General features: G+C 37.4%; 2 protein-coding genes across 10 annotated transcripts; one reads left to right on the top strand and one right to left on the bottom strand.

Annotated features, from left to right (window-relative positions):
* Positions 1-50: 50 nt before the first annotated feature.
* On the bottom strand, positions 51-19,069 carry LOC109209803 (putative CCA tRNA nucleotidyltransferase 2). Of its 9 annotated transcripts, none has more exons than XR_002065430.1 (17): positions 18,702-19,069; positions 16,085-16,215; positions 11,932-12,049; positions 10,795-10,847; positions 9,052-9,101; positions 8,850-8,948; positions 5,252-5,361; positions 4,973-5,100; positions 3,032-3,098; positions 2,553-2,636; positions 2,205-2,267; positions 1,936-2,080; positions 1,682-1,849; positions 1,251-1,348; positions 1,031-1,172; positions 687-759; positions 51-619 (listed from the first exon to the last, which is right to left on the bottom strand). XR_002065430.1 is itself a non-coding variant. In XM_019373140.1 (16 exons), exons 1-15 carry the CDS (start codon positions 19,065-19,067, stop codon positions 1,068-1,070), a joined length of 1,785 nt encoding a protein of 594 aa, XP_019228685.1. In that variant the 5' UTR covers positions 19,068-19,069; the 3' UTR covers positions 51-759; positions 1,031-1,067. The 9 variants fall into 9 exon arrangements, 2 of the variants coding, with proteins under 2 accessions (XP_019228685.1, XP_019228684.1); XR_002065431.1 differs by having other exon boundaries at positions 724-759; XR_002065432.1 differs by having other exon boundaries at positions 51-615; positions 724-759.
* A 179-nt stretch (positions 19,070-19,248) lies between these two features.
* Positions 19,249-20,501, top strand: LOC109209806. Its single transcript, XM_019373143.1, has 3 exons — positions 19,249-19,274; positions 19,483-19,621; positions 19,878-20,501. The coding sequence occupies exons 1-3, from the start codon at positions 19,249-19,251 to the stop codon at positions 20,499-20,501; spliced, it is 789 nt and encodes a 262-aa protein (XP_019228688.1).
* The last annotated feature ends 6,569 nt before the right edge of the window (positions 20,502-27,070 follow it).

The raw sequence follows: 27,070 nt of genomic DNA, 5'->3' as shown, positions 1-27,070 counted from the left end.
GGTAACTCCCATTAAGCCTTGAGCTACGTAGCGCAAGTGGATATTGCTAAGGATGGAAACATCATGAATGAATTGACTAAAAAACTAAGCCACCATAATACAGCAAAATTTAGGCTTCCAAGGAAAATCAACTTCAGGTTACAAAAAAAACATAACTTCATGTCACAAAAAAGCCAGTTTGGTAAAGCTTCACTTTAGCGGAGGCGACAAATCACCACTGCTATGACTCCTAGTAAAACTAGTTGTTCACTAAAGTCTGTAAGTTGCTCTGATATGCTTGAAGAAGATCCAAACTGCAATACTGTAGCTATTTTACAGTCATCGCTCTAGGCGGAGGGAACACAGCCCCATCCTTGCCCCTATCTACCTTCAAAAGTTCCAGCAAGCTTTAGCTCTGATATGCTTGAAGAAGATCCAAACTGCACTACTGTAGCTATTTTACAGTCATCGCTCTAGGCGGAGGGAACACACCCCCATCCTTGCCCCTATCTACCTTCAAAAGTTCCAGCAAGCTTTAGCTCTGATATGCTTGAAGAAGATCCAAACTGCACTACTGTAGCTATTTTACAGTCATCGCTCTAGGCGGAGGGAACACACCCCCATCCTTGCCCATATCTACCTTCAAAAGTTCTATCATATATTAATAAGGAGTACAAGTAATAAAAATAGGAAAATCTTGATAATACCACTAGATGACAGCCTAGTCATGCTGCGAAACTCAACCTCTTCCTCCTGGTAAAATCTTGTTTCTTCTTCCACCTGATAAATATAAATAACTTTTCAGACATGACCAACTTCAAATCAGTTCTGCACTATTTAAAGGACTCCTATCTGACAAGTCTCATAGCATCACTATACAATCACTAGAAGCTATACAAATGTACAGGCACTGCCTGGTAAGTGCTAACTACTTTTCCTCTCCCTTATCCTCTTCAGCTATTCTAGGATATATAAAGGGGTAAACTGGTGCAAGTCAATAATGAAACATTGGACAATAATGTGGTGAGTGAGGAAAATCTTGATTCTGAACTGCTATCAACTACTGGATGCACACTGCGAAAATAGAACTACTCAGTTCTTGCACGTTTTGACTGTGTTTGCTTCATCCAATCAAGGCATTCTTCAGCAGTACCAGAAGGATGTGCGAGCTGCCACTCCAGCAATTTTTGTTGCTGCAGAGGAAAATTAAACGATGAGTAAATACTCAAACTGATATACTGCTGCCCAAGAAGAGAGTATTATTGGCATACCCATTCTCTAACAACTGGCCCGCCACTTTTAATCTGCAAAATGTTCATAATTTCCTTTCCATTAACCAAAGGTTTCATTTCCCAAACCTTCTCCAGACCTGGAATTTAAGGTAAGATCATAGGTTACAATTATATATGGGATCTGAATACAAAAGAATTTGCAACTGGCAGGGTTGGGTACTTGGGTTATTTTTTATTTTTAGTGGCTGTGCAGCAGCCGGGTTCCAGGGCTAAACAGAGCAAAGTGGCAGGAGCAATTATAGTGATAAATTAAAATATAAAAGAGACAATCATTTTGCAGGACATCCTTGGCTACTGTAACCTCAGATATCTTAAATTAAAGCTCAATATCTATGTGACATGATTGATTGGTCCCGTTTCACATTGCAAGGGGAACACAAAATAAAAGCACAGAGGACAAATGATGATACCTAGCGCTCCCACTGCATTCTCTACTGACTTGAATAATCCACTTCTCTTGTCCAGTTCAAAGTTCTCATTTGAGAAGCTTGTAGAGGACACAATGTCAACGGGATGTAATTGCATAGATAGAAGAAGAGCAACGCGCCAAAATTCTTTAATTTCTCGAAGTAGCAGTCCTGTTTGTGAACAAAAGTTAACCATCAATTTGCAAGATGACACTAAGAAGTAGAGAACTTGTCTTGCAGAAGAAAGATATTGTTACCAGCCAATATTCTAAGTTTTGAAGCAATTGGAACCTCAATGGTATCTTTTTTCCAATCAACTTCTAGAACTTTGATATCTTCTTTAGAAACAAGTGATGGAATTAAGGTGACAAACTTCTTGGTCGCAGTATGCAAGCTTATGACCTGCAAATGCATATTAAACATCAAATTTCTTGTGGCAAATAGTGATAAGGAAAAATAGGCTTAAGATTCAAGGCTCAATAACAAATGCATGAAACATATAGTAGTCACATAAAGAATCACTCACTGTTTCCGCATCACTGGCCTTCAACTTGAGAGAATTGCGAAAAATATAGTTGACAACTGGAATCTGGTAAGTGTCAGCCAAAGTAAGTATTTATACACAATAAACCCAAATCCTCACGGAGCTCATGTGCAGATAATATAAACTTCATAGGAACTACATAAAAAAAAGCATCTTTAGGGAGTTCTTTTCTCTGCTTCGAAACCAAATGTCGACCAACTCCAATCATAAGCAAAACACATCCATGGAATCATAAGCAAAACTGTTCAATCCACATAAGAGATGTAGAATGGAATTGACCAATACAAACACAACAGATTGCATGGACTCTTTGATGGTCCAGAGCTCTACCTTTTTGGCTTTGTTATCTCTATAAATGGTCTCTCTGAATGGCAGAAATAAAGCAGCATACAGGCAAAGTCTCCTTTGATCATCCTAAGATAAAAATGGATATGAAAGAGTTAGTTTTAAATTAGCGTATACACAGAAGCATTTGACATCTAACACAGCAAGTTTATGGCAAGTCTTCTTTTTTTGGATAATTTGGATCATCACACCACAATGAGGATTGTTATCAATAATATGTGATCGCCAATCATCATAGTAAAATCAGAAATGAGAAGAACCGATAACTGTCAAAAACATGAGATGAGAAGTTGAAGAAAGACCCCTATACTCCATCTAGTCTGTATAAAACATTGAGCACCTGTTTTATGCATTAGAACCTTGAATAGGATAAACTCAAAAGGATTTTCATATCCATCCCTCTGTTGAAATCTCAAATACAGAGAACAAGATCAGGTAAATCATGATGATGAAACAACACTCACAGAAAATGAGGACCATCCAATTAAGTTTAAAAGCCCCCAAGCTAAATCCAAGCAAGCAACACACAGCCTGTAAGTCATAAATGATTAACATGTTAGGGATAAAAACCCTTAAAGAGCAAATAATTAGAAAAATTACGTTATCAAAAACCAGTAAACAATAAAATGAACCTAAATATACCTAATGAAACCCCTAAACAACCCAACTCTAAGGTATATGCAAGCTAGTTTTCACTTGGGCCTTTCTCTTTCGTTGGTCTTTTGCGGAGGGTGTCAGGGAGCCCAATAAAACATGAAAAAAACATAGCCCTTGATAATGTGCGCAAGAGAATAGGAGGAACACCACATCAGGGACATACATGCATAAATTGCAGAAAGTGGAAAGAAATAAGAAAAGAAGCCATTAAGAGAAGAAAACTTCAGTTCTAGGATTTTGGTAAAGCCTCTCTGACCACGATGCCTCGATAAATTTTCGGAATCGGAGTTCTTGCATTCACTAAATGTATGACCGGTTGAAAATAGCACTCAGGCTATTATCAGGGGAAATGAAGGAATCTGACTAAGATCGAGGTCTGTTTAGAAAAAGTAAGATGTTACCAGTATCAGTTGTAACAGAAGATGAATAGCCTGTTTAACTAGGAACTATTGTCAAGGGATCCGCCAGCTTCTTGCTAGGAGCAACAAGTAGGGAGAAAAGAGGAGAACTACAGTAAGTTAGAGTGCATAAAGATAATAAATTCAACAGACAAAAAGATGCAGGAACAGCATACTGTCTGACTCAAATCTTTAATGGAGGAGAGATAAGCGGGAAACAGAAAGATCCTCAAGGAAATGAAAAATATCCTATCAGAGGTCATGGACAACAAGGGCAGCGGGCTGTTCATACGAAAAATGAACTGAAAAGGTGATAAAAACATCTAGAAAAAGAATATGGCTGACAACAATGTCGACTACACTTTAATTCCAAAGAACAATAATATACAGGATTGACTCGTTAGCAAGTGTAAAATCAGCAAAGTTTTATAACAAAAAAGACCACAAGATGACAATGACACTCATTTAATTCTCCAAAAGAGCTAATCATATGCCAATGGAATTCATTTACAGTATCCCCCTACCTAAATTCTGAGCATGACCACCTTTATCATCAAGCTGTTTACTTCTAAGGTACTTCAATATAGGTTTGGAAGATGAAACAACAAATAGATGGATTTCACTGAAAAACCAGAGATCCAACCAAAGTGACAGCTGGCTTGGTTCAAGAACGGTCATTCAGTTCTTCTACATGAACATGAATAATAAGTTGTCTCCAACAAAACAAAAATGAAAATGCCACAGAGATGACACTGCTAAAAGCAAATTGGAAATGATCTAGCTCACCATCTACTGGATTTAGACCAGAGAAACCATCACGTAGGGGAATGTTCAGAACATCATTCTGTTGGTTCTCCCCAAAACATCTAGTTCCAAGCAATCGAAATTCATATTTCCATCACCAAAAGCAAACAAGATCATGTCTTACTTCTAATATCACCCTTCTCCCTAGACAATAACACCCAGTTTAGGGAATGTTCATTTACCCTATCCCTAGTACCAGACAGTCGAGTTCTATATTTCCGTCGCTAAAGCAAACAAGATCATCCCCTTTCATCTGTTACCAACCTTCTCCCTAGACAATACGTCCAGTATAGGGAGCAGTGAACGAATTAGGCTGTTGACATCACTTTCTGAGCTTGTTGGGTAATCATTATCCTATGTAAGTATGCTTTAAATAGGTCTGGATGAAGTATACAGCAATGTTCTTCACTAGCTGCGTTTTGTCCACAAGAATTTTGGAATACAATAGCATCTACCAAACACATTTTTTCTATAAGGAGCATCTAACAAGCACAAAGCCTATGGATTCTCGAAAATAAAGAAGAATTGGAAGACAGTAAACACTACCTATCATATTCCTCCCGAATTGAAGGTTCAAAATCAGTAGGAATACTAAATACAGCCCAAAATAATTTCAAGTCAGCAATATAAGTCATTGCTTTGACTGGTTGTTTGCCAGATATCATAAGATCAATCTGCAAAATAAAACAAAGTGAAATGAAAATTAGAAAACGACAGCAACCTTTTGCAATGTGCATTAAAGAATTCCTTCTAATAGAGGACCATCTAGGGGTCAAAATTAATTCCAATCATGTAAACCTTCACTCAGAAATAAGATACACATACTTCATGTCCTATCCGTTCTCTGCTAATTTTATCAGCAATAGCAGCCCTCACATCCTCATCGGCAGCTGCCTTCTTTAGTTCTTCATCTAACATAAACCCAAACCTTGCACCTAAAATCACCAAATCATATCGAGACATGATGACGTCCGACGAACAGCACAACAAAGTTCAATCAACAAGGAAAAATGCCTCTTTGAGAGAGGATTGCGAAAATAGATGTCCAACCAGCTTTATTGAAACCTAAAGTGATAAAAGGAGATACTGGAAGAAAGAGGAAGAATTTCACATTACATATGACTTACGCATGCTAAAAAGACATGCAGACCCGTAGAATATGCAGCAAATAGAGCGGAGAAACTCCCCCCCCCCCCCCCCAAAATCACTAAGAATTGGAATCCTCCATTTCGTTGACCAAACTTATCCATGTCAACATGGCTCTAACATATGATCATGATTTCAGTTTTGATAGCAAAGTTCTGGCATGGTTCAAAGAGGTTTTAACACCCACCCACCCGGGGGTTGGGGGGTTAAATTATATAATATTAAGTAGATGTGCTGTAAGATCTATTTCAAGCATCTGCTTTAAGAATATTTGAGGCATTTTGTGAGGCAAATCAGCGCAATTGGGCAGATTTTTTTTCCTACAACTTGTGCAAGTCCTCGGCTACGAAGATGAGTCCATTCGAGCTAATTTAGGCGAACAACCTTCGCAACCACTTAAAATTGCATAATAGAAGACAATGAGCAAATGCCCATCTGCATGCCATTATGCCATGGACAGGCAAGCAATGATTCAAGAGGCAAAAGATAGCTTGAAGAAGGCCTAAAAGAGGATGAAGTATGTTGATCAAAACGAACGCCAATTGGAATTCAAAGTGGGCGACACGGTGCTGTTGAAACTTATTCCGCAGATATGGAAGAAAATTGACAGCAGGGTAAGACATAGGACACTAGTTTCAAAATATGATGGTCCCTTCGAAGTTGTTGAGAAGGTTGATGAGGTCGCCTACCAACTACAATTGCCGGAAATAATGAAAATCCATTTGACTTTCCATATGAGCTTCTTGAAGCCTTACATTAATGATGCCAAAGATCCGGGTCAACATAAAATTAAGAGAGCTCCTCGTGTGGTGTGCACACAGTTTGAGGACGAGATTAAGAAGATCTTTGATCACCAGGTTCTTGGGGTACATTAGTAAACAGGCGGACACGCTTCTTGATTCAATGGAAAGGGAAGCCCCGAGACAGATCAACATGGTAGAAAGGTTCTTCTTTGTGGCAGTATGAAAAACAAGTGGAGGACTACTTGAAGACAGCCTCGGCGAGAACCAACTGGCGGGGGTGGTCTATTAGGCCCTATAGTTGGTACATGACAAATGCCGAATAGAACCAATGTCATGGGTTGGTATATTGCCCCTTGACATGGGTTTGTGAGGATGCGGGAAGCAATGTATCGAGCTGGTAGTGTGTCTAAGTGAGTGCATGAGACTTAGGCAAGTCAGCTTGTCAAGGTGCCTTGAGTGATGGCAAGGCAGTCTTAACTTTGGGCATCGACTACGTCAAAGACAAAGCAGGCAGGCAAATGACACTTTTGTTGTTTTATGATGCTGACAAAGCTTGTGTCTTACTTGAGACAAATGTTAACATTTGTTCCAAGTGGTGTCAGGTCATCCAGTTGGTGAGGTGAAGAATATTGAGGTCCTAGCACAAGTGTTGAATTGAAAGGTTGGGTCTCTTCCTACCACTTATATGGGTTTAACAATAGGAGCACCTAATAAGAACCCAGCAATTTGGAACCCGATGATAGGGAGGATAGAAAAGAGGTTCACAAGTTGGAGGTATTTATCTAAAGGGGGAAAGGAAGTGTGAATTAAGAATATCCTATTAAGCATTCCCACTTATCTCATGTCCTTGTTAAGCGCTCCAACCAGCGTTAAGGGATTTTCTATAGGATGTATCAAGTGGAGAGAGGAAGTTTCACTTAGTAAATGGGGGACGCTCACCACACCAAAGTGTTGGGGTAAAATTGAAATTAAAGATGTAAGAGCTTTTAATAAGGCATTACTGAGAAAACGGTTATGGAGATTTGTGCCAGATGGGAAGTATAAGGTTCTGGAAGGGGATCGAGGACTAAAAATATCTCACTTCCACATATGGGTACGACTATGGAGGAATTTCATAAAAGAGTGGTAAGAGTTCTTTTTTTAAAAGGTAAAGGGATGGTAAGAGACTAAAAGTTTAATGGGAATACTTTATTGAGGTAGGTGATGGGAACAGGGTGAGTTTTTGGGGACATAGGAGGTAAGGGAACATTTTGAGAATCACATTTCCAAAAACATATAGAATTTCATGCCAAAATGAGATACCAGTCCAACGGTTGTGAAGTCTACAAGGGGGAAAGGTGCTTTGTTATTTGAGGAACTTGAAAGACACGTAGGTTGAAGAGTTTCAAATTTGATTGAGTTGCTCCACAAAAAATGAATTTTACATGATAGCCAAGATGTATGAAGATGGAGGTTAGGGGAAACAAGCGACTTTTCTGCCAAGTCATACCATGAGAAGCTCCTAATTAGGGAGGAGCCAGCTTTTCCCCACATCTCAATAAGAACTCGAGTGTGAGCAACCTCCTCTGTCAACCAAGAGGTTGTGAGTTCGAGTCACCCCAAGAGCAAGGTGAGGGAGTTTTTGGAGGGAGGGATGCCGGGGGCCTATCGGAAACAGCCTCTCTATCCCAGGATAGGGGTAAGGTCTGCGTACACACTACCCTCCCCAGACCCCACCGGTGGGATTATACTGGGTTGTTGTTGTTGTTGTTGCTAGCTGCGCAGAAGGGGTCTTCACTGTAGAAAACTTGAGGAAGGGGAAGATTGCTTGTGTCAGTTGGTACTTCATGTGTAAAGGCTTAGGAGAAGATTTAAATCACCTCCTTTTACACTATCGGATGGTTTGGACTTGAGTAGGTGACGTCAGACACATAACGAAATAATGTTTAGCTAAACGTTTAGAAGACAGAAGCGAAGACGCATGGCATGGGATATTGCTCCTCTAGCACTTATGTGGACTTTATGGAGAGAGGAATAAGAGAGCCTTTGATGGAGTAGAGAAAGATTTTTCATACTTAAAGAATAGCATCTAATCCCTGAAGCCGCGCAGTTCCTATATATATAGATAATTTGGTGTCTTTCATAGACAATCATATTTTTTAAGGTTTTTCTATCTTGTGGTATACTTCTTGTATATGGCCATGTCTTTGCCCTTCTTTTAATAAAATTTATTTCTCTATCGGAAAAAGGTATATTGGTGTAGGCTCTCTGCTTATTGTACACTTGTATAACATATTGTAAATATACCCCTGCCCTATAGTCCTAGCCTGCCTCAACACAATGCAATTTTCTCACTCCGAGAAATTATATATCTTATGCTTTACTTCTATATAAGTAATCTTGTAGGGTACGGATATAATTGCCTAGAAAAAAACTAATCCTACTTTAGATTTGAAAAATATTCAGTTTGCTTAAGACTTCGAAGAAACATTCACATGCTGCCAATCATCCAATATCATAATGTCAACAGTAATAGTCGACATCTAATGCATTACCAAAACGAACAGCTCGAAGGACTCTTAGGGGATCATCCAAAAAGGTCTGCTTTGGAGGTAGTGGGGTGACAATTTTTCCAGACTTCAGATCAGCAATGCCTGAAAAACACGAAATTAATTAATTAGTTAGACACATGTAATGACCTATCTTTAAAGCTACATGTAACTGAATCTGGTCAAGAGAAATAGAGCTCGTGCATACCTCTTTCTGTAAAATCTTCGACTGACTTGGTGTTTATGTTGTAAAACAAGCTGCAAAAAAATAATTTTCGAGAATCAGAAATTTGAGACAACATAACAAGAGTTTACTTATGAAGTGGCTATGGAGATTTTCTCTAGAGGATCAAGCTTTATGGAGGAAGGTTATCAGTGAAAAATATGGGGCAGATGGGAGGTGGTGTACAGCAGGAGCTTCTGGATCCTATGGTGTAAGTGCATGGAAGTCAATTAGAAATTTATGGCCAGGATTTATCAGCAATGTCAGTATCAAAGCCGGCAATGGCAATAAAACTTCTTTCTGGAATGATGATTGGATTGGAAATGGACCTCTTAAAGAGGGTTTTCCAGATTTCCCCAGACCCCACTTGTGGGATTATAATGGGTATGTTGTTGTTGTTATTGTTGTTCACTTTAGTGCAGCAACCCCAAGCTACCGTGGCTGAGGTGTGGAGTATGCAGGGGTGGAATGTTACTTTCAGAAGGTTCCTCAATGACTGAGAGGTTACCAGAGTGATTGAATTCTACAAATTGTTGGATGGTTTTAAGGGCATCACAGAAGAAGAGGGCAGACTTATATGGAAAAGAAACAGCGGAGGAGTATATACAGTAAAGTCGGCATATGGAATCTTCAATAGCTCTGGTCACATGAACAATGGGACATGGCACTGGAAGCACATCTGGAAGGTGACAATCCCTTTAAAAGTGGCTTGCTTTTGTTGGCTTGTCGTCAAAGAGGTTGTCCTAACTCATGACTGTTTAATGAGCAGAGGAATGCCTATGTTTTCCAATTGTTTCTTGTGTGGAAAAAAGATTGACACAGTCACCTCTTTTTACATTGCAAAGTAACAAGCAGGCTGTGGTAACTATTCATCAGTATGAAAGGTGTGAAATGGGGGCAAAACCTAGGACAACTGCAGAAATGTTAGCTTGCTGGAATGACCCAAGTATTCTACTGAGGCAGAAGCAATGGTGGAGGTTGATCCCAGCAGCATGTATTTGGTGGTCAATATAGTTGGAGAGAAATTCAAGGTGCTTTGAAGATAGAGCTAACAATGAACAGAAGATCAAGACGAATTGTATATTTTTGTTTAACTTTTGGTGTAAAGAAGATTTGTAGAGGATGTAGAGTCTATAGTGGTTGTATTATTGGGTCCTTGTAACTACCACATGTCTGGGTTTTCGTTTTGCTCTTTTTGGGGGGTCTTGTAGTCTTTTACCCTTGGCATAATCTTTATACTAAGGGTTTAGTCTACTTAATTTATAAAACTTGTTACCTTCTCAAAAAAAACATAATTTTTAGCAAATAATTAGCTGATTAAACAAGGCAACTCGTTTTTATCATGTGGAAACAAAAAGCTAACTTAAAACATAGTTGGACAAATACATTAATGCATACAAAGGCAAGATTCTCCAAAACAAAATGAAATGATATGAAAACATCCTCCTGTCCCAAGAGAAAATAAACAAATCAAAAAGATGCAAAGAAACCAAATAAATATACAAACTTAGAAGAAGATGAAAAAGAAACTGAGAAGCTTTCCCTGGAGTTTGTGCTCTTACATTGACATGCCCAAGATGCTTTTCTTTTTCCTCATTTACTCTTTTGGGTTGTTTGGGCTGGGTTGAAGGGAAAATAGATCAACTAAACCAAGTTGCTGCCGACAAGTGTAAAGGTGTGGCAACTATTTTAAAGAGGTTAATGAAAAGTAAAGATATAAGAAAGTACCTATTAATGGTCAAATCCCTGCGATCTGCATCCTCTTTTGCAGTGCCAAATTTCTAAGAAACAGCAGATGAGAAAGACAATCTTTTAACAAGGAAACTAGCATCCGTGGCACCCCGAACATACGCACATGACAGCTAAAATTTTGACATTTAATTATTTGACGTAACTGCAATGTTATCAAAGGCGAAAAACGCAAAAAAACTCTAAGGTCTATTGGGGCTTTAAGCGCAAAGCGCAAATAAAGCATGGGCTTCAATGAAGAAAGACGCAAATGGAGAAAAACTACATATATGTATGTATAGTCCAAGACTAATATCTGTAAGCATAAATACCAAATATACAGACAAAAATTAAAGAAAATTTACGATAAAGTGAAATATCAATTGTTTGGTGTTGCCTCTTCAGGATTACACTCATTGGCAAGGAAAAGTATGCCATAGAGCTTTGATGACAACACTAAAGTGCCCGCTAAGTGAGGCAAAGCGCTCAACATATTTTGAGCCTCGCTTTAGGGCTTAAGCGCGCTTTAAGTGCGCCTTTGATAACACTGCGTAACTATTAGGACTTCAGCATTAAATAATTGAAAGGAGATAATCACAACAGACATCAATGGTTAAATATAATGAAGGTTTCCTATTATTGCAACGATGGTTGATTAGGTTCATAAAAAGGTCATACCAAAAGAATAAGATAAAAGAAACATAAATAAGTTCAGATATTAAACTGAACTATTCTAACATATCATATCGGAAACTTTCATTAATCTTGAGCAAGGAGCGGACTGGAACTGGTAACATGTTGATTCAGTATTCTCATTCACTAAATGACCATCCCATTGATCCCGCTTAGCAACCTCATTTTCTTTAAAGACTAGGTCATTATTAATTTAAAGGATGACACTAAGCCTTGTACTCTCTTAACTGAGGCCCTTGATACCGGATGCAATGAAGTACACTCATGCAAAGGCCTTCGCTTGACTTACTCTTCACTTACTCCCTTTTGTTATCTTTCATAGCTAGGTTTGGTAGAATCTACTAAGCCTTTCATCCCTCGCATTTACAATAAAACAAAAAAGAAAACAAATTTAAACAACAAAGAGAAGATATACATTTTATTACCAATCCAACAATTACATACCATTGTTGGAATACGACTGTTCTCACTGTAGTCTTCTGCTCTTAAGTTGACAAAATCAATCCATACGTCATAAAGGCGCATCCTTGCTGTTTCCAAGTGCTTTGACTGTTCGGGATTGCTATAAAGATTATAAAATAGTATTTAATTAGTGAAAAATTGCTCTACAAGCCAACAACATTGAGAAAGTGACGTGCCACGTCAAGATAAGTTAATAGTAGTAAGAACAAATCTTAGATTACTCTTAGTAGGATAAAAGATCCTAGAACACTTATAGAACAGAAGATTAGAATTATCTTCCTTTTTGGCATATAAACTAAAAACTTGCTTCTTTTTTAAAAATATGTAGGAAAAACAAAAATTATTACCCCTCCCAAACTTCACTCAGAGGGCGCAGACCTACAAAAAGAGCTTTACTTTAATCCATTACCCAGATAATATTTTAGGGGTGTGCATTTGAATCGGTTTATCGATAAATCGAATCGATTATTTGTTATCGAAATCGAAAAAATCGAAACCTTATTGAAACGATAACGATAAGCATATGTACAAATCGATAATCGATAAGTAATTATCGATAAGGGTCAAAATCGAATCGATAAATCGAATGCACACCCCTAGACTGTAGACACTTGTTAAATGAGTAATTACCTATTTGTGTAGATTAATATAACATACAGAATGTGATATATTCCGCTACTATTTTGAAAGCGGCTATACAATATTATTTTCCCTAATTTATACCCTTTCCTTTACCCTAAGTCCCTTACCCTATTATTTCCTCTACCACATTTAAGGAATGATCATATTTAAAGATCAAGGGAATGAAGTTCAAATTAATGGAAAACAGAAAGCCGTGATGATGTGTTTTGTTTTTTTTATACCGTTGGAGTGTTGGTGGCATACATTTGATCCCTTACTTTAGTTTTGTTGCATGTGCTTGTTGACACAATTTTATATTATAAATGGTGTTCGTCTTATTTTAGCTTCTTTTTGTCCATATCAGTTAGGCGCGTTTATAGCGATATACTTTCCGTGGAATCCCGCAAATTTTCTTATTGGTGTAATCGATAACCGAATCGATAAGCCCCCAAAATCGATAAATCGAAATCGAAAAAACCGAAACCTTATTGAAACGATAACGATAAGCATATGTACAAATCGATAATCGATAAGTAATTATCGATGTCAAAATCGAATCGATAAATCGAATGCACACCCCTATAATTTTTAGCTGTATCTTTTTTTTTTTGGTAACTATAAACTTTATTTACCAAAAGCATATGTACAGCTCAAGGAAACAACAACAACAACAACAACGATCCAGTAAAATCTCACTAATGGGGTCTGGAAAGGGTAATGTGTACGCACACCTTACCCCTACCCTGAGGGAGTAGCACAGCTCAAGGAAAGAAAAACAAAATACCACTTGTCGACTGGGCTAGACATAGTTCCAACCTTCAGTGACTTGCCAACTAGCTACCCAAGATCCATACATTTTTGTACTAACTATTCTATGTAGTCTCATGGGTAGAAATTTAGACTGTGCAGCTTCTTCATCAGTCGCGGCTTCATGCTTCCTCTATAGATTATCTCTTGTATAATAAATCTAACTATCTCCCCGCCGATCTTTGTCTGTGCTGAAATACTCTGAGATTCCTTTCATGCCATAGTCGATATACACTGCCAGCAATAGCCATCCTGTAAATTTCAGCAGATGCACTCTTTCCATTATGCTGTAATATAGCAGTTTTTGCCTATATATACCTTGCCACTATAACAGTTTTTGCCACACTTCAGTAGATAGTATACATACATAGAACAAATGGGATATACTTTCCTCAGCCGCTCCACACATAGGACATGTTGCATCGTGTATCACTCCCCATCTCTTTAGTCTGTCCCTTGTATATAATCTACCATGAGCCATACAGAAGTATGAAGTTCCATTTAGGGGCACTCTGATTGTTGCAAGTCAATCTTCTCCAAGCCACCTTTGGCACATTACCCCTCAGCTTGCAGTAGATGTTGTTGATTGAGAATTGATCCATGCTAATCATCTCATCCATACTCATTCCAGCCTGTGTGACATATTTGTGTGCTTTCAAAATTTTCGGCATTATCCAAGATGCTTGATTGCATTTGGCCTCCCAGATAATTTTAGCTGGATCTTTATTACAAGACTCTTTCACTGAACATAAAGGAGGACTACAAAAAGCAACCAGCTGCACTAGAGTCATATCTATCAACTTATTTTCAAGTCAAGGTTTAATTAATTGATACCTTATCAAGTTCAACCACTTTTTCCTCCCGGACAGAACTTGGCAACCATTCTCAATAACACAATGCATGTCCAACACTTTTTTATTGGGAGAATGGTAAGAAGAATGCATGTCCTCACTACAACACTATTTTTTAATATCAGTGGTGCTCGGGCCACTTTGTGTGTACCTCAGACTAGTCCACCGGATACCTACATCTCCATCAGTGCAGGTATTGAATAACTCTGTCCACCAAGGGTTAGGCAATATGGGAAGAAATCGCCTAGTGTTTTGTATCTCTAATAGTGTTTGAACCCTCACTATAATACTATTCTTCCAAACTTAAAAATCGTATAGTGCATATTAAATAAGTAGGCCTACATTAAATGAGGGACAACACAACTTCACTCCCTATTTCAAAGAAACAAATATTTAACCAATACTCCCTCTGTTTCAATTTATGTAAACCTATTTCACTGAGCACGGAGTTTAAGAAAAAAGAGAAGACTTTTGAACTGTGATGTAAAATAAGGCACACATATTTTGTGTTGCTATAAACCATTGCATAAAGGTAAATTGCTTCCAAATATGTAAAGAGGTCATTCTTTTTAGCACGGACTAAACAGGAAATAGTTTTACATAAATTGAAACAAAGGGAGTATGATAGTTCATGATCCTGTCATCTGCAGGGACGTACGCAAGATTTTACGTAAGCGGTGTTGATATTGAAATAGTAAACATGTGAACAAATTATTTTAATTATATTGTATATTTAAAAATAATCCAGATCATATTAGTAAAACATAATCCAAATATATTACTACAACTCGCCTCAACAAATTTACATTTTTTGAAATATATTTAAAATAGCCTACTTTTAGGTAACTTCCGTCGATGGAAGGCACAAAAAGCAGTACATGCTCAGTGGTTTCGTTCTTACTATAGGTCAGGGGTTCGATCCCTTCCGAGCATTACTTTTTAAAAAATAACTGAAATCCGAAAAAATATTAAATTACATGTCGAAATTGGGACTCGAACTCCCCACCCAAACTAGGGAGAAGAAGCGCTCAGCCAATGAACTAAGACGTTCTATTTGTTCAGTATTTGCATTTTATTTTATATAACAGCATTTGCATATTATTTATATGTGTATTTAGTAAAAATTATCCGACACCGCTTGGGCTAAGGTAAATCCGCCCCTAGTCATCTGTGCCAATAACTATTTTTTCTGGCTCATAGATCTTAAAGAGCATAGCATTAAAAATGTTACCTACATTAAATGAGAGACAACATAACTTGACTCCCCATTTTAGTGAGACAAAATTTAACTAATATGCTTGTTCATGGTTTTGTCATCCGTGCCAATTACTATTCACCAGATTTATCCATCCTCTATTAAAATAATAAACCAACTTTACGCTTATTTTGGTTGCGTAACATCTGCCAAAACCATCCCTTCAGTGATCTGGTGCACTATTTGGAAGGAAAGGATTGCAAGAGTTTTTGGAAGCAAATTGGAACATGTAACTAGCATTAAATACAGATATATTTCTTTACTCCTTTTTTGTTGTAACATGGCTATTGCAAATGACAGTGAGGCCATGGTTGACTTTTGAGCTCATGACATAACACGTAATGGAGCTACCACTTGTAATTACTTCAAAGCACCTAATTGATGCTGATATCAATATACTACCTTTAACAATAAATAAAGAACATCTGCCAAAATCAAGACTTTAATGGTACACGGTGGGAGCTTTCCACACAATAGATGTGGATTCAATTCTCATTGTCCCCCTTCCCCTCCTCTTCCCCTTCTCTAATGTAATAGGGGGAAAACTGCCAAAAAAAAATTGGGAAAAAACATCTCCTGACCAAAGAATGCGGGAACATACCACTGGATTACACCAACTCCTTGGGTTTCCTCACCTGATGCTGATAAGTACTCATTCACTTTCTCACAGAATTCTCGTCCATACATGTTGTCTAGAGCAATATCAATATCATAGCATTCATCACCTAGCAGCTACAGTAATAGAACTCCGTATTAGCCAAAGAATAAACAGGTACAGAAAGAAAAATAACTTAGATTAAACAGCAAAACCTAATTTTGCAACTAATAAATACTTTGGCCACATTAATAATCACAAAAATACATGTAGATAGAGGTGGGTGTTCGGGCAGTTCGGATTGGATATGAAAATTTTGGTTTGGATTTTCGATTTTCGGATTGAAGAAATGACAATCCAAATCCAATCCAAATAAGCTCGGATCGGATCAGATTTTTTAAGTTCGGTTTGGATATTTTGGATTTTCGGTTTTGAGCTTATAAGTTGAGATGTTTGATGTCTTCTTTTTACAAAAATGAATATCCAAATGAAGTACTCATGTTAAATTGCCTGAAAAGTTCCTCATTCTCACTGCAATCATCCAAATAAAGTATTCAAGTAATGAAATTATTACCAAGGAAATGCTACAGAGGCATTAATACGGCTGATAAGAAGTAACAATAGTAAAACCATGTCCAACTAGAAAGTATTCTGACAGTTACTTAGTAATTTTTATTGAATATATGAGATAATATATAATGAGTAGGGTATTGAACTTATTATTATTGACATATGGATAATAGACTAAATATAAAGTATAAAAAATTTGAATTTTCGGATATCAAAAAATCCGATGTACCAAATCCAATATCAAATCAGAAATCAAAAAAATTTAAAAATTAAATCCAATCCGATCCAAAAATCCAAACCAAAAATTCAAAAAATTCGAATTTCGGTTTGGATTTCGGGTTTGCCCAAACTATACTCACCCCTACATGTAGAAACTAGAAAACAATTCCAAAAAAATTCCACAAGAAAGAAAGATACTAGCAGTTAATTGAAGCAAAAAAATGAAGTAGTTTAGGTTGATAAGCAAAGGTGACATAGTTTCGAATGTTGCGGATAACAAGAAAGAAGAGAAAAAGAATCTAGAGATGATTGTACACACCCAATGACATGTGTATAACGTACCAAAAGTCCTTCAATCTTGTGGTCTTAAATATGTCATGTGGATTGTTGGAGTTAAAGAGTTGCTAAATATAAAAGGAAGCATTATTTTTTAAATAGACTAAAAAGGAAAGTAAGACATATAAATTGAAACGGAGGGAGTATATCAATCTTCAAGATATTAGAAAAGGATACAAGGCTTATATAGTTGGGTAGAGAATAAAAGATGATGTCTTTAGCTGTAGCGTGTGAGACATATGCATACCTACATCTATAGAATATGTCCCTGTGCGGACTGTGGGAAAAAAATTAAAATATTTAGATTGCATTCCATCAGAAAATGATGAGAATATATGTGTTTTTCTTCTTTGGGTCAATAGTTTGGGGGAAAACACTATTAATGTTAAACTAAACACTCCATTATCAAAGTGTACAATAAATATGCATAAATCAATATCTAGGTTTAGTCTACCCTATTTAGTTACCATTTCTATACTCTTCAATTAACGTTTTATAGGGATTCTCTTAAAAAATGAACACCGTCAGTCCAGAAATCAAGTTTTTGTGCACAAGAATTATTTCCATGGTGGTTAACCTACCGCAAGCTTCCTCCTTCATTCTGGCCTGATACCAGCTATTTTTTGCTCACATACACAGCATTCCATAGTTTAAATTGAAACTAAAAAAATTCAATTGATAAAAAGCTCATTTGGTTAAGAGTATACACTGTCACATCTGGATAAACAACATTATCCCTCCACCATTAAAATAAAGTCAGGAAAGATGATCTTGAAAATAAAGGTGCATCAAATGTTGATTACTTCTCCTTGTATTGAGCAATTAACACTGCATTTGTACTTATATCTGTTCTCGGCAATTTAAAAACCAAAATGAATCAAACCTGATTCTGTTTTCAATCTATTGATGACTTGAAGACCTCGAAAAATACTAGGTGATTTTTTCCCATCTGTTCGAGCCTTGGTTATCAAAAGAAATTATATCATCTAAATTAGTATTGCAACAGTTTCTTTTAGACCCTTGTAAGTTAGCTAGGCTTTTTCTTATATTCATCGGTTGTTAACGTTTGGAAGGCTATCAATGAGATTATCCCTAGTTTCCTTAGCTTAGCTTAGCAGTAGTAGCTTTCTTCCTCAGTTTAGCTAGTGTTCTTAGCTCGAATTTCAAAATGCAACCGGTTGAAAAGTTAGATTGATAGAAGGAAAAAACATGTTATAACCTGAATAGTTTAATAACTATGAACTTAAGTTGTATGAAAATAGGTCAAACGTATATCAAAAAAGAATGGCATCAAACATGTGGGGACGTCCAAAACGGGGAGTGTCATATAAATTGAGATAGACTCAATTGCTGGGAGTATCAAACAGTTTAAGTAATAGCTCCTTGAGACTAAGTGCACTAACATAATTTGATTGTAAAATTTCATAATTTTGACTGTTAAATTAGGACAGTTGATAACAGGAGACAAACAAAGAATGACTAGGATTAGAACCAAAACCTTATCGCGAACCCAACCACCAGCAACACGAAGCTGTGTTTTGAGATTAAATTGCTCGACAACTTGAAGAAGACAGTTGAATATCTTCTCCTCATGTTCCGTCAAATCAATATGGTCCTTCACTTGGACTGACGACGGCGGAGATGCTGGCTTCTCCACCATTGTTGTAACTCCGGCGTAAAACCCTAGCGCCGGCGGCGGTTTTTGAGCGGAGAAGATGGAGAATCTCTTGAGTTTGAAGGCTGGAAGAAGGCGGAGGGACGAACGAAGGGGAGAAGAAGTAGGAGGGTTTCGGAAAGTGAAGAGACGAGGAGGGCGAGTGGCGTTAAATGTTGAAACGGCTACGGCTATACTCAAAGCCTTCATCTTTCTCCTTTCTAACGGCCTAGTGATGACCCGCTTTTAAGCATGCTAAATGGTGCGGGTCAGCCCAATGAAGCATCTGCTTGTGCTAGTCACGTGACCAGCCCAATAGCTAAAGAAAATATTTCTAAAAAAAAATTGGTAAGTAAAGTACATTATTACCAATGAAAAAATGTATACCAAGATGCGGTTGGATGCCCCGGTAAAGAGGTGCGAGTGGTTGGCGTTGGTGGATACGAGAAGAGGTAGAGGGCGGCCTAAGAAGTATTGGAGAGAGGTGATCAGGCGGGATATTGATAGATATATTTTGTATAGCTAGAAGGATAATTTAGTCTTTATATTATTTTTACATGTTATAAATACCATTTGTAATTGTCAATGTAAATCATTCAAGATAATTACTGTTTCATGGTATCAGATATCCAGGATATTCTCCAAGTCTTCTTCTCCGTATCATCATGGTTTCATCTACATCCAGTTCTCAAACCTCTTCTCCTTCCTCTTCTTCCATGGCTAATCTTCCAGTTACACCTTCCGTTACGCATTCTGCTGTCTCTGTTTCCAATATCAAAAAATTTGAATCCTACCACTCTTGATTATAAAAACTATATGCTTTGGAGAGAATTATTTCTTCTAGTGTTTAAAGGACATGGTGTCTATGGCTTCATTGATGGAAGTTATCCATGTCCGGAGTCAACTCTTACCATGGACAATGGAACTTCTGTTACTAATCCAGCTTTTCAACAATGGGTCTAACTTGACTCTATTGTTTTATCATGGATACAAGCCACTATTTCACAAGAAATACTTCAGGCAATTATCCGTCCTAACCAAAGTCTTACTGCTCGCGAGGCGTGGCTACAAATTGAACGTCTTTTCCATGATCATGTTAGTTCCCGAACGCTCCAACTTAAAGTTCAATTTCATAACCTTAAGAAAGGTTCCCTTTCTATTGCTGATTATGTGCATCGCCTCAAATCCATTTCGGATGCCTTGACATCAATTGGTAATCCTATTTCTGATTCTGATCTTATTCTCCAAATTCTTTCTGGCCTACCTTCTGAATATCTCTCTATTAGCACTTCAATCTCTACTAGGGTTCCACTTTCTACTTTTCTTGAGACTAGATCTCTTATGTTCCTTCATGAAACTCAATTGACTGGCTTTTCTTCTACCGCATCAGATTCTTCCACTGCTTTAGTAGCTAAACAAAATTCCTCTTCTCAAGGACGTGGACGTGGAAGAAATTCTAATGGTGGTAGATATGCCTATGGTGGGCGTGGTAGAGGACGCAACAACAATGGCTACCAAAGAAGTTATTCCACTGCTCCTCCCCAGTTTGCTCCACGCCAAAGGGCTCCTTCCATTTTAGGTCCAGCGCCACACTCTACTATTTCTTCCGTTTATCCTACTTATCCATTTCCTTCTTCCTTTTAATGTCAGTTATGTTTTCAACCCATGCATACTGCACGAGATTGTCCATCTCTTGGTTCCAAAGCACTTTTTTCCGATCTTCAATCTCCATCCTCTGCGCATTCCTATACTCCTCCAAGTAATCCTCAATGGTATGTTGACACTGGAGCCTCTTCACACATGACATCTACTACTTCAAATCTCTCTTCCATTCAACCTTAAAATGGTAATGATAGTGTTATGGTGGGTAATGATAATCAGCTCCCAATCTCTTATACCGGTAATGGTAATATCTCTACGCATTCTTCCACATTTTCTCTCAAAAATATTTTAGTTGCTTCTACTCTTTCTTGCAATTTATTAAGTGTTCGTAAATTCACTTCTGATAATAATTGTTCGATTGACTTTGATGCCTTTGGATTTTCTATTAAGGACTACAAGACGAAGAGAATTCTTCTCAGTGCTATAGTTTGGGTCCTCTTTATTCATTCTCTCCATCAACTCCTGGAATTGCTGCTCATCAAGCCTTTGCTGTCTCATATGCTTCTCCAACTCTGTGGCATCGTCGTCTAGGCCATCCTAGTTTAGCTGTTCTTTCTAATTTAGTTAGAAGCTATAATTTACAATGTTCTTTTGTAAAGCGATTGGATTTTCTTTATAATGCTTGCCAACTTGGCAAGCACACCAAATTACCATTTAAGGATTCTACATCTTCTTCTACCTCTTCATTTGAATTGATTCATACTGATATTTGGACCTCCCTAATTGCCTCTTTTACAGGTCTTCGTTACTATATTTTATTTCATGAAGATTTTACTAAATTTTCATGGGTGTTTCCACTTCGACGCAAATCAGAAGCATTTCTTACATTCAAAAACTTTTATTCTTATGTTTTAACTCAATTTTCTGTTAAAATTAAATCACTCCAATGTGATGGAGCTGCAGAATATGTTAAACTTACTTTCTTTCGTGAATTTTTAAATTCAAATGGTGTTTGTCTTTGCGTATCGTGTCCACATACTCACCAACAAAATGGCAAAGTGGAACGAATGCACCGCACTATTTTAAATATGGTTCGATCTTCACTTTTTCAATCTTCTCTTCCATCTCAATTTTGGGTTGAAGCACTGAATACCGCAGTCCATCTCTTAAATATTTTGCCTTTTCTAAGCTTAACTTTAAAACTCCGTATGAACTTCTTTTTGGTAGGCCATATATGTATAATCATTTACATGTATTTGGTTGTTCTTGTTTTCCTAATCTTCGTGAATATGCACCACATAAGTTAAGTCCTATGTCTAGACATTGTATTTTTCTTGGTTATCCTTCTAATTATAAAGGTTTTAAGTGCTTTGATCCTTTAGAAAATGTAGGCTATTGGGTTTAATTTACGGGTCGCCCATGTGGATAGACCCGGCCCAATTATTAGAGATAGGGCTGATGGAAGTTAATATTATGAGGGAGTTAATTAACTCCCGTAAGAATAGGAGAAGTGCCACACGTTAAAAGTGGAAACGTGAAAACAGAAGTTATGGGCAGTTCTCCCTATCCCTTTTCTCTATATATATATTTCTCTTCAGAGATTCTCACTGGGCAAGAAAAAGAAAACGAAGAACACAGTAAACTTGGGCATTTAGTTTGTGAACAAAAACTCTTTTTCCTGGAGATTCAGAATTAGATTTGGGGCAATTCCTTTGGTGGTGAGTTCAACGGTTTCCATTGCGTCAATAAGGTACATAACTAGTTGTTCTCGCCCCGCGATTATTAATCCTTCATTGGTATCGGAGCCACTGTTGTTTCATGTTTCTTTATTCATGGAATAAATTAAATAAGAATTATAGTTTTTTTTACGGTGCCGCAAAATTTCGTTGACAGTTTGCGTCAAAGGAATTGGTTCCGTGAATAAGATCGTTAATTTAGTCATGTTTTGGTTTTTAACTTTCATGTCTGCTAATGTTTGCAGATATATAGTAATATTTTTTATATCATCCCACTATAAACTTAGGGGATTTGCTCCACTGCATAGTATTATGGCTTCATGTGTTTAATAAAAAGAAATGTTGTTAAACAAAGCTAAAGGCAGAGATGAATATTCTATAATAAAGTTTTCTTGAAATTCTTTGGTCAATTAAGACCCAATGAGACATAGTTGGTAATACATTTTGTGCTTTAGCTTTCAATTTAAAGAACACTATTTGCAGAAATATAAACTGAAGCTATCAATTTCTCTGTGATTTTGATTACAAGGAATTATGGCCTTATTAGATCTCCTTGTCTCCTTAATAAAAAAGAAAAATTGTTTAGCCATATCCCTTACATTAATATACTTCTACGAGTTATTGTGACATATGTTGTCACATTGAGTGGTTGTAGCCGTCCTATTTCAGACATGGCTGAACAGGGACAAGCTCGACTTGCTCCAAGAAGGAGTGGTGTTGAAAATCGAGCAAGAGGACAACGTAGAAGAATACGCCGCCGTATGGCATATTCCCGAGGACGTGAAGTCATAAGGAATGATGTTTCCAGGGCGATGCAAAATGTGCTAAGGGATGCAAGGGCTATACGAAGGGAAAGGGAAAAGAAATTTAGAGAGCTTAGGGCTTCACTAGCTGAACATATTGGAAATTATCAGTTTACCCGAGATGCACTAATTGATGCTATTGACGAAATTGAACTATCTGATTGGGAAGCCTTAGCTTAGTAGATTCACTTGGAGAACCTTTAGGTAGTATTTTAACTGAAGTTTATCACGAGGTTTGGCCAAGTAAACCTTTTTGGGTTTATGTTCTTAAATTTGAAGCTGAGTGGGAGAACCGTCTCTACAACTACTTGTAATTTGTTTAATTAATGAAACTTCGATATTTGTTTGCAAGATTACATGTCATTTTATTTGTTTGTTTTTAATGTGTGGCAATTAAAACAAGTATGACATGATATTGAAAATCTTGACAAGATACACACTATGAGAAATGATTTTATAAAATATTAGTTGAACATTTAGTTGTAGATGATGAATGGAAACGTAGTAACCTTTCGATTCTATACTAAGTGTAAAATTAATATTTTATTTAATTGATTTGCCTAAGTGTGTATATCACATGCGAGAATGATGAGTAATAAATACACTTGCATTATTGTTTCATTTAACAGACTATGGCATCAAAAACTATCATTGCTGACTTAAACAAGGGTGACAAACTGAACGGTGAAAATTATGATATTTGGAGCCGTAAGATATGGTATGTGCTGGAAGAGAAAGATGCTCTTGAAGCCATTAACTATGTCATGGTTTGCCCAGAGGAGGGTAACACTGCCCAACATAGGAGAGATCTTGAGGCTTACAATTCTTGGAAAAAGAAAGATGCCACTGCTCGTGGAATCATTGTAAGCTCAGTTGTAGATGATTTCATTCATGAATGTGAACAATTCCCTACTGCTAATGCCATGTGGGCGCATTTGAGAGAAACATATGGGGGTACTACTGCAACCCGCCTTAGACAGCTGACTATCAAATTTGACACTTACAAAAAGCGTAATGACCACAGTGTCAAACAACATCTAAGAGTGATGTCGGATATGATTGCTCAACTCAAAGGTGCTGGCCATCTTTCTGACGAGCAGCAGGTTCAGGCAGTGATTCGGTCTCTTCCCAATAATTGGGAGCATCTGAAGGTTAACTTGACCCACAATGATAGCATCAAAACTTTTGTTGATGTTGCCCGTCATGTGGAGCTTGAAGACGAGCGGCTTGGTGGTGCTAAAGCTGTACCTAATGCCTTTGTGGCAGAATCAAGTGGTACAAAGAGATCAAGCTTCAAGCGCAAGAGAAACTGGAAAAATGATGGAAAGGGTAAGGAGACCGGAGAAGGATCCTCCAAGAAAAGAAACAAGCCACATTTCAAGAAAGGAAAAAGGTTCTATAAGAAGAAAGACAAGAACAAGATGAAATGCTACAATTGCCAAGTCCTAGGGCATTTTGCTCGTGAGTGCACTGAGCCGAAAAAGGTAGCATTTAAAAATGCATCTCTTAGTGCTATATATGTTTCTAGCACTGTTTTACTAACTGAATCTTATCCTGTGTGGATTGTAGACTTAGGGGCCACCGACCATGTGAGCCATGATAGAGAAGCATTCATAGAGTTTCGTCGAGTTTTACCTGGATCAAAGCATGTATTTGTGGGAAATAATGCAAAGCTTGAAGTCAAAGGGATAGGCACTTGCAGAATGGACATGCGTGGTGGCCGATCTTTGATGTTGCATGATGTCCTTTATGTTCCAGAGATTCGACGAAACTTAGTCTCTGTGTCTGTTCTTCTAGATTTAGATTTCAATTTGAACTTTAGTCGCAATGGTCTTAGGATTACTCAAGACAATGTTTTTTAATGGTTTTGGACATCGTTTTGATGGTTTTATTGTGTTAGATTGTAATCCTTCTACGTATAACTATTATGTTGACCGTTGTGTTATGGCATGTTATTCTAGTAACAATGAAGTTGATGTTATCACATGGCATGCAAGATTAGGTCACATAGGGCAGGATCGAATGAATAGATTGGCTAAGGAAGGACATTTGGATTCTTTCTCTAAAATTGAAATGCCAACTTGTGAAAATTGTCTTGCCGAAAAGATTACACGTAAACCATTTGGAAAGGCTAAGAGAGCCGATTTTCCATTGCAATTAATTCATTCTGACATCTGTGGTCCAATGAATGTGAGGGCTAGGTCTGGTGCTTTATATTTCATTACGTTTATTGATGATTTCACGCGCTTTGGTTATGTCTATTTGATTTCTCATAAATCTGAAGCACTTGAATGCTTTAAGAAATATTTGAATGAAGTTGAGAATCAATTAGGAAAAAGGATTAAGACCCTAAGAACCGATAGAGGGCGTGAATATCTATCAAAAGAATTTGAAGAATTGTGCAATGAAAAGAGAATCACCAGACAGTTAACTATTCCGTACACACCTCAACAAAATGGTGTAGCAGAAAGGAGGAATAGAACACTACTGGACATGATAAGGTCCATGATGGCGCAGGCAAATTTACCTATCTCCTTTTGGGGAGATGCGTTATTGACTGCAACTTACATATTGAACAAAGTGCCTTCTAAATCAGTTTCTTCCACTCCTTATGAGCTATGGACTGGCCATAAACCAAACTTAAAGGATTTACGACCTTGGGGTTGTGCTGCATATGTAAAAGATTCTTTTAGCAAGTTTGGTAAATTAGGTCCAAAAGGCAAGAAATGTATCTTTATAAGATATTCAGAACACTCCAAAGGGTATGTGTTCATTGGTGAATTAGAGGATGGAAGTGTTAGTGAGATTGAATCACGAGATGTCACATTTCTGGAAAATGATTTTCCAAAAAAGGGCGAGGTAAAGAATAGTGAGCCTCTTTATGAAATGTTGAACTCAGATAGTCAGCAAGTGTCTTCTGACACAGTTGATATCCAAATTGATCAAGATATTATTCTTGATCCGAGTGGGAGTGGGAGTGGGAACTCCCAATCCCAAAATCCTTCTGACGAACCTGAATTTCAACTACGAAAGAGTGCCAGAAAAAATATACCCAAACGTACTTATGAAATTGAAGATTATATTTTCCTGGTATCTCCCACAGAAACGGATGAGCCAAAGTCTGTAACTGAGGCTTTATCGAGCCCTGGAAAAGATGAGTGGATGAAAGCAATGAAAGAAGAATTAGAGTCCATGAAAACCAACAAAGTCTGGGATATAATTGATCTTCCACCTGGGCGTAGAGCCATTGGGAACAAATGGGTTCTCAAAGTTAAACACAAAGCGGATGGGTCAATAGAAAGATACAAGGCACGATTGGTGGCAAAAGGCTTTACTCAAGAAGCCGGAATAGATTATGAGGAAACATTTTCACCAGTTGTGAAGTTTACCTCAATTCGCTTACTTTTGGCCATTGTTGCACGTTTGGATTTGGAATTACATCAAATGGACGTGAAGACAACTTTTCTCAATGGAGAACTAAACGAAGAAATCTACATGGAACAACCTGTAGGCTTCATCGTTAAAGGCCAAGAAAAGAAGGTCTGTAAATTGAAAAGATCTATTTATGGCCTGAAACAATCTGTAAATTGAAAAGATCTATTTATGGCCTGAAGCAATCTTCAAGGCAATGGTATTTGAGATTTCACAAAGAGGTGATCTCATATGATTTCACCATGATCGATGAAGACCATTGCATTTATGTAAAGAAGTCCAATGGGATGTTTGTAATTCTTTCTCTTTATGTGGACGATATTTTATTGGCCGGAAACAATTTGGAGTATTTGAAAACTGTCAAGTCATGGCTTTCAAAGTCTTTTGAGATGAAAGATATGTGCGAGGCAGACTATATCCTTGGAGTTAAGATCCAAAGAGACCGTTCCAAAAAGTTATTGAGTCTATCTCAAGAAACTTATATAAAGAAAATCTTGGAGCGTTTTCGCATGAATGGTTGCAAATCCATGGATACTCCTATAGTGAGAGGTGAAACTTTAAGCCTTGAAATGTGTCCCAAGACTGAAAATGAAAAGGAAGACATGTCTCGAGTTCCATATTCAAGTGCTGTCGGGAGCCT

The sequence above is a fragment of the Nicotiana attenuata genome, unplaced genomic scaffold, assembly GCF_001879085.1.
Source record: "Nicotiana attenuata strain UT unplaced genomic scaffold, NIATTr2, whole genome shotgun sequence".
Classification (NCBI taxonomy): Eukaryota; Viridiplantae; Streptophyta; class Magnoliopsida; order Solanales; family Solanaceae; genus Nicotiana; species Nicotiana attenuata.
The sequence above is the reverse complement of the archived record's forward strand: the minus strand, read 5'-3'. Positions and strand labels throughout refer to the sequence as shown.

Excerpts from the sequence above, each read along its gene's own strand:
- LOC109209803 (XM_019373139.1), bottom strand. The coding sequence starts at position 19,067 with ATGAAGGCTTTGAGTATAGCCGTAGCCGTTTCAACATTTAACGCCACT. Across the intron at positions 2,268-2,552 it reads GAGATAACAAAGCCAAAAAG|ATTCCAGTTGTCAACTATAT; the intron begins GTAGAGCTCTGG and ends GACACTTACCAG. Across the intron at positions 1,173-1,250 it reads GGCCAGTTGTTAGAGAATGG|CAACAAAAATTGCTGGAGTG; the intron begins GTATGCCAATAA and ends TTTCCTCTGCAG.
- LOC109209806 (XM_019373143.1), top strand. The coding sequence starts at position 19,249 with ATGCGGTTGGATGCCCCGGTAAAGAG. Across the intron at positions 19,275-19,482 it reads TTGGATGCCCCGGTAAAGAG|ATATCCAGGATATTCTCCAA; the intron begins GTGCGAGTGGTT and ends TCATGGTATCAG. Across the intron at positions 19,622-19,877 it reads TTACGCATTCTGCTGTCTCT|GCAATTATCCGTCCTAACCA; the intron begins GTTTCCAATATC and ends GAAATACTTCAG.